Raw genomic sequence first — 7235 nt, 5'->3', positions numbered from 1 at the left:
CAAAAGTTCAATTCATTTATCTACTAGATAGCTATGATAAGAATACTAAACTAGAGATTATAATATAAGAATAAATGAGCAGCTGAATATATATAGACAGTTGAGAATTGAAGCAGATCAATCTAAGCAACTGAATATGATTGAGATCAGAATGAATTAATCTTATTTTATATTACTAGCAACAGCGCTGTAACAACTAGTAGTTGTGCTATAACATCTTCAATTTTTGTTCAAATGTTATAAAAAATTAAATATTTTATTGAATTCTATAAGTTTTTGATCAATTATATTATTGATTTAAATTTTAAAAAATTGATTTATATTTTTTTTTTAAAAAAGTTATTTAATAAAATTGTAAATATATATAAAGAGAAAGTATAATAATTAGTTAAAATTTTATATAAAATCTTTTAAATACTATATTATCTTGAGATTGAATTTTATATTTATATATTTTAAGTTATATTTATTGATTAGATTTATAAAGTAGTTGAATTCAAGTTTAGTTAAATAGATATTATAATCTTTAACTACATATACTTAATAATAATAATAATAATAATAATAATAATAATAATAATAATAATAATAATAATAATAATAATAATAATAATAATAATAATAATAATAATAATAATAATAATAATAATAATAATAATAATAATAATAATAATAATAATAATAAATTTTTTTTAACAAGACTTTAAATGTTGAATCTATATCTTCTTTTCATTTTATAAATATAGAAGTAAAACGATTATAATAGCAATAAAATAAAAATTTCTTTCATGTCAAAATATCTAACTGATTTAAAAATTCTAGAATCTCTAAAAGAGTTGATTTTAAAATACGCAGATATTGAAGATGTGTAATATTTACTAAGTATAGAAAGATTGAATTCTGCTCACTAGGCATATTACATCTCAGAGGCGGGTTGAGTTTCAAGCACCTCTTCATTATGAGACGTGTCATCAAAAGCTCAACTAGATCCTCAAGTAGTCAGATCAAATAATTCAAACTGTAATGAGACAGCACTGAGACCGAGCGTCAACAGCAACATCATGTAAGATGGTTCTAAGAGAAGCTGAATGGATGGGCTTGGCTAGTTAAGAAATCAGACAATCTGCCTATGAATAGAAGAGGTATCTAGGAATTAGAGGTACAAGTGGTTGTATAGAGAATTGTATGTGTATTCCAGTAACTCTGATATATTGTGAACAAATCACTGACCCTCTATGAACAGAAGGGCAGATAGCTATCTATATAGGGCTCCTATCAGACTTCCTCTCTTCCGGGAATGTGATGAGATGCCGCCATAACCGATTAAGGGGGGGTAAGGGAGTCAGTAGCGTAATTCTCATAATCATCTCGTAGAAAGGCTGGGAAGTATGAATATCATTCCTATCATAAGGTGTAGAAGGGCAGCGGTGCCTTGGCCAGATCCCGTGACCGTGACGCTCAATTATCATCATCAATGACAATAAGTGAATCTAACATTCGTATGAATCTACGCGAGAACAGAGGAAGAGTGGATGGTGGGGAATTAATGAAGTAATTGAATGTTGAGATGAATGGGTTAGAAAATTGATGATAGTTTGATCGATCTTCGGTTCGCTTGAGGATTAACTTCGTTAGAGTCGATGAAGACAACTTAATAAATTGATCCCCTTATATTGTTGGGCACAGCGTTCCCCGGCGCCCCACAGCACGTAACTAATTAATAGTATAAGTCTAATCGTGCCGCTGCACAACCCACACCTCATGTGGGTGCACCACACCAAAATGATAAAAACACCAAAATGATAAAAATCTTGAATCACATTCTCATTATTGCACTCTATATCAACAACCAGTAGCTAATCTATAATAAAAAAGATTATCTACATCATTCTCAGTATGTATGTCATTTCTAAATTGATTTAATTCCTCTTCTGTCAGTGATATGAGTGAGTTATTGTCAATTTTCATGAGATTAACTTCAAGTCTTCATCATTTCTTATTCTGCTCTTTTTCAGCTTCATTATTCTTATGCTGCTTGATTTCTCTATTGACATCTTTAATAGTGAGAACTCCTTCTACTTAAATCTGATGATGAGTTGTTTTAGCTCTTCAGTATTTACTGATGTTGAGAAAGTTCTTTAATTCAATGATCTGTTGCTTATTAAATTTCATATGAATTAGACTTACTTTGAATATCTTATTCAAACAACATGTCAAAGTGAGTGATTTCAGATCAAAAGTATTTCTAATACTTTATATGATGTTTTCCATAATATTAATATGATGTTTCAGCTTTTGAATTATCTTTAATAAAAATAACTGAGAAAGAAAGATAGATATATGATTTGAATCATTCTCATCTTCATAAATCTGTAGTGAAGAAGAGGATAAGATTTACTGCTTAAGAGTATTAAGAACTCAGTCAGAATTTCATGAATATATATCATGTTAAGCTCATTCTATAGCTATTATATCAGATTTAAAGATCTGCTTTCACATAGCTAAGAGATCTTGTAGAAACTATTCTTTTTTCATACTTAACAAAACCATGACATGCAGCATAGTTAATTGCTTTTAAATGATAATACTTATATTGTTAAAATGATAAATTATTCAGAGATTATACCAAATAAGTGATATATAATGAAAATTCATATAGAATTATTTTATAAAGATTCATATATTATATGAACTTCTCAGTAATATGAAATTTATGATTATTTATTAAAAGTAATTGATGACTTTTCTTTTGTCTCTTTTCTGTAGCAGTATTAAAATGTTTAAGTCATTCAAATTCAATTTCATTATTTGTAAATTTAGTATCTGATATAGCAATTCTATAATTGCTAGGTAAATCTGTCTGCATATATCAATTCTTCAAGTATATTTTGAAGATCAAAATTATTAATAGCAGAATAACATAATTATTTATGAATATATATTTAATAACTATAATCAAATCTCTTGAAAAGAATGAAGAAATAATGAAATTAACTTCTTTAAAAGTGGTTATAACTCATTCTTCATGTTTTTGTTCTTTTTGAAATTCAATCTCATTGAAGTTGTATATGTCACAGATGTGAAATTGATACTGCTTAAATATAATCTGAAGATATTTAAATCATGTATTGATATTGTGGCGTTCCGCCTCTATTATTACCTGTGGCGTTCCGCCCCTGGCGTTCCACCCCTGGCGTTCCGCCCCTTTCTATATTAGTATCCACTCTCTATTCGCCCCTCTCTAATCCACTCAGGGGCCTCAATCTTTTCTATATTTCCTATCCTATGCGATCACTCCTACCATATAGAGCAATTATAGTGTGTATATATAGCAGGGCATTCGCTCATCTTATTAGAAGAGAATTAGACATGATTTATCCTATCTATTCAATTGCTCATACGTATCAGATATATTCAATATCTTCAACTGCTACTTTCTTTGAATTCATTGACTTCTGTTTCACTCTCTTATACTCAGATAGACATTCAATGAATCTATAAATTCACATCTTGCTAAATTTTTGAAGAAGAGATAGTAGAATCTATATATGAACATCTAAGTATTAAATTTGTAAAATCTTCAATGTGTTCAGCTGTGAGAGGACAATTCTTTTCATCAAACAGTTTGACTCATTGTTTAATCACATTCTTCTAACTCTCATTTAATCTCTTGTTAACTGGAATTTTTGCAGTATTTAGATTTCTTCCATTGATATATGTTTAGAAATGTTGATAAGAAACCTCAAATTCTCATGACAGAGACAGTATTTTAAAATTTGAGTTTTTTTGATGATAAGTGACAGCTTTTTGAATACAGTCTTCAATATTTTTATCCTTATTTGACATTGTGGTGAGTTATATGAAGATGATGAAGATGATGAAATTGCAAGATTTTTATCATTTTGGTGTTTTTATCATTTTGGTGTGGTAGCACCCACTTGAGGTGTGGGTTGCGCCGCGGCACGATTAGTAAGCCTTTCATCCGAAGGATCCCGTAGTAGAGTCCAGAGAGCACGTTGAGTCACATGAGAGAGATATTTCTTGGATTGCCGCGCTGCTACATCGACTGTTGCACGGTGCAATTTACGGGTTATACGTCAATTGATTCCTGCCAACAGGGAGGGAAGTTCAAAGGAACATTTTTCTTTCTTATCAATAAGTCTTTTTTTGTCTATTTATCTGAGAGAAGTGGAAGACACTCAGTGTGAATTTGTTAACATAACTATATAGTTACTTAGGATTTAACTACAGCTAGGTGACTGACTTCATGGAGAAATTGAGTGGCATGAAACTAACTGATGTTTCTGAACAATCACAGCAGCAACAATTGAAGGTGTTAAGAATCTCACCTTCATATGCCTGCAGCGTATAGATATATAGATATATAGATATATGTTTGCAGAAGCATAATATTTCAACATGGGATTCGTCGAAGCACTAGAACAGACCCCATTTGGGCATTCAATGGCCAAACATTTCCTTTTCGATCCCAAATATAGGAATTTGAACCACGGTAAATCTACCACCTCAGGTTTCCGCAGTTATTCTTTTTTATTTATTCCGTTGCTGAAAATGGAATTTCGAAAGTGTTGATTACATGCGCTCATTAGCCCCTATTATCATATTTAACGCCGTTGAAATCTTGCTGCTAGCAATTGGCTCTGCTAACAACCATCCAAAGGATCATATGGAGCTTTCCCCCGTGCTGTCCAAGCGGAGGCCCGGAAATTTCAAGATGAGCTCGAATCAAAACCGGATCTGTTCATCCGCTATCTGCAGTCCGAATATGTCGACACTTCTAGAAAGGAGTTGGCAAGGTTGCTTAAAGTTCCTGTGAACGAAGTTGTCTTTACCAAAAATGCCACAACGGGCGTGAACACGGTGCTTAGAAACTTTGTCTACGCACCAGGAGACGTCATTATTTACTTTAGCACTGTGTATGCCGCGTGCGAGAAACTCATCGCTTCGTTGATGGAAACGACGCCAGTCCAAGCTCGAAAGGTTCCCTACTCTTTCCCAACCACCCACGAGGAAATCGTGAAGGGGTTTGTTGAGGTGGTTAAGAAGGCGAAGGAGGAAGGGTTGAATGTTCGAGTGGCGCTATTTGATATCATCGTTAGCAACCCTGGCGTTCGGTTCCCATTTGAGCAACTTGTGGAGGAGTGCAGGAAAGAAGGTATTTTGAGCTGTGTAGACGGTGCGCATGGAATTGGTCATATTCCGCTTGATTTGGGAAAGTTGGATGCTGATTTTTTCGTGAGCAACTGCCACAAGTATGCTTTCCTCTTTCTTATATCTCTTTCGTAAGATGGTTTCTCTGGGGAAACATAAAAAACCCATAGGCCTTATTACCACAATACCATATGCTAGGGCTCCCAATTGACACTGTCTCCCAGATGGCTTTTCGTGCCCCGTGGCTGCGCAGTTTTCCACGTCCCTGCTCGCAACCAACCCCTAATTCGCACAACGATGCCCACTTCGCACGGCTTCGAACCAAAAATTATGGAGATTGGCCTCCCGATTCCTAGACCTGCCTTGAAATCAGCTTTCGAATTCCAGTTTGACTTTGTCGCTACGAATGACGATTCCCCGTACTACTGCATTCCCGCAGCTATCAAGTTCCGCGAGCAGGTCTGCGGTGGTGAGGAAAAGATCATGGAGTATTGCCTGCAATTGGCACACGAGGGGGGAAATCTCGTGGCCCAAATACTCGGCACAGATGTGATGAGCGAGCCTGGCGTTGACCCCAAGGTGGCAGATGCCAGTAAGCTCCGGCAATGTGCTTTCGCAAACGTTCGTTTACCCCTTGCTGTTGATGATGGCAGTGGCAGACATGTTGAGAAGGAATCACCGTATCCTGTCATCGACGGTAGAAATGCAATGGCTGTTGGCAAATGGATACAAGAGAAACTCATGTTTGAACACAACACTGCGGTGCCAACGTTCCCGCATGGGGGATGGATGTGGGCACGGCTGAGTGCGCAAGTTTATCTAGAGCTGGACGATTTTAAGTGGTTTGCGGGTGTTTTAAAGGATCTGGCGGGAAGGGCGGGTAAGGGTGAGGCGTATTCTGAACTAGGAATTTCGGATATATCGAAGAACATAAATGCGGTTCAGTTGAACGGAACCAGAAAGTGATATTTCACTAGTATTCTTGGTGGCAGCCTTGTCTCTCTTCCAACACAATCATCACTAATATATATTAGAAGCATCATTTTTAGTTTCTGGAAATCTAATGCTCTCTAAACAGACTCCCCGATCGTCTTACAAAACCAACCAAACCTTGCAATGTATAATGGGAACTATTTTTGATACACGCGCATATCGCATTCTGCCATTACTGAGAGCGAATCAAACTCCTGAACTCCCTTCCCTAATCACCACTTTCCCAAATAAACTCCGTAACATCCACCGCCCCTTAAATATGATGCTTGCCACCCATAACATAATGTGGTACCCCTTGGATATCGTCTCTAATCTGCCTTTGCTGCTCCTCAATCCTATACAGCACCTCATTTCTCGGACCGCCTTCACCAACCAACCCCTAACCCCCTCCTCCCCCAAACCCCGCCTCCACCCCTGCCCGTTCAAGCGTATCAAGACAACTAATATCCTCCTCTCTCTCAAATTAACACTGGAGCAGCACTTCGGAAAGTTTACTCTGTATCTGACATCCCCCCCTGCCCTTCTCCTCCCCCGTAATGTGCAAGAGTGCATGCGCAAACCTTGAGCTACCCATGTACACTCTGAACTTGAAATTGATACCCCGGGCCGCACCAACTCGCTTTAGGCGTGTTTGAGCTGCTTGTACCATTTTGGGTACCATTTTGCCGAGCATGCGATCTGTTTACTTCCCTCCCATATGTATAGAGTGTGAGTGTTGTTTTAAAGAATCCCAGTGATCAAATTGGAATGGTGGGGGAATTGGGTTTGGAAGTTTCCACGAAATTTGAAAGCGCGTGGATTCGAACCGTACCTTGCACCAATATGCTTCGTTTCGGAGGATCTTGGTCTATGAAATATGGCTTCCATGCGAATTGAAATTCATCTTTGGAACCGCCTGGGTAGGTCTTCTGATAGAACGAAATAGATAACCTGTTGGAGGTCGCGGTATCCAATGAAGCACTTTTTTTTGGGCGGGAATGTATCAGCTTTAGGCCCACTGGGACAGTGCCGGGTTTGGGAGGAAACCTCCCCCAGGGACATATAGCGTCTGAAATAATATCGATATGGAT

At 36.6% G+C, this 7235-nt stretch overlaps 2 protein-coding genes across 2 annotated transcripts; one reads left to right on the top strand and one right to left on the bottom strand.

Annotated features, from left to right (window-relative positions):
• Positions 1 to 4419: 4419 nt before the first annotated feature.
• PADG_06944 (uncharacterized protein) lies at positions 4420 to 6138 on the top strand (the record flags this gene model as incomplete). Its single annotated transcript, XM_010764193.1, has 3 exons — positions 4420 to 4513; positions 4682 to 5273; positions 5397 to 6138. 3 exons carry the CDS (start codon positions 4420 to 4422, stop codon positions 6136 to 6138), a joined length of 1428 nt encoding a protein of 475 aa, XP_010762495.1.
• Positions 6139 to 6628: 490 nt separating this feature from the next.
• Positions 6629 to 6826, bottom strand: PADG_12213 (uncharacterized protein; the record flags this gene model as incomplete). Its single annotated transcript, XM_010764295.1, has 1 exon — positions 6629 to 6826. The coding sequence occupies one exon, from the start codon at positions 6824 to 6826 to the stop codon at positions 6629 to 6631; it is 198 nt and encodes a 65-aa protein (XP_010762597.1).
• Between the last annotated feature and the right edge of the window lie 409 nt (positions 6827 to 7235).

Source organism: Paracoccidioides brasiliensis (assembly GCF_000150735.1).
Source record: "Paracoccidioides brasiliensis Pb18 unplaced genomic scaffold supercont2.10, whole genome shotgun sequence".
Classification (NCBI taxonomy): domain Eukaryota; kingdom Fungi; phylum Ascomycota; class Eurotiomycetes; order Onygenales; family Ajellomycetaceae; genus Paracoccidioides; species Paracoccidioides brasiliensis.
The sequence above is the reverse complement of the archived record's forward strand: the minus strand, read 5'-3'. Positions and strand labels throughout refer to the sequence as shown.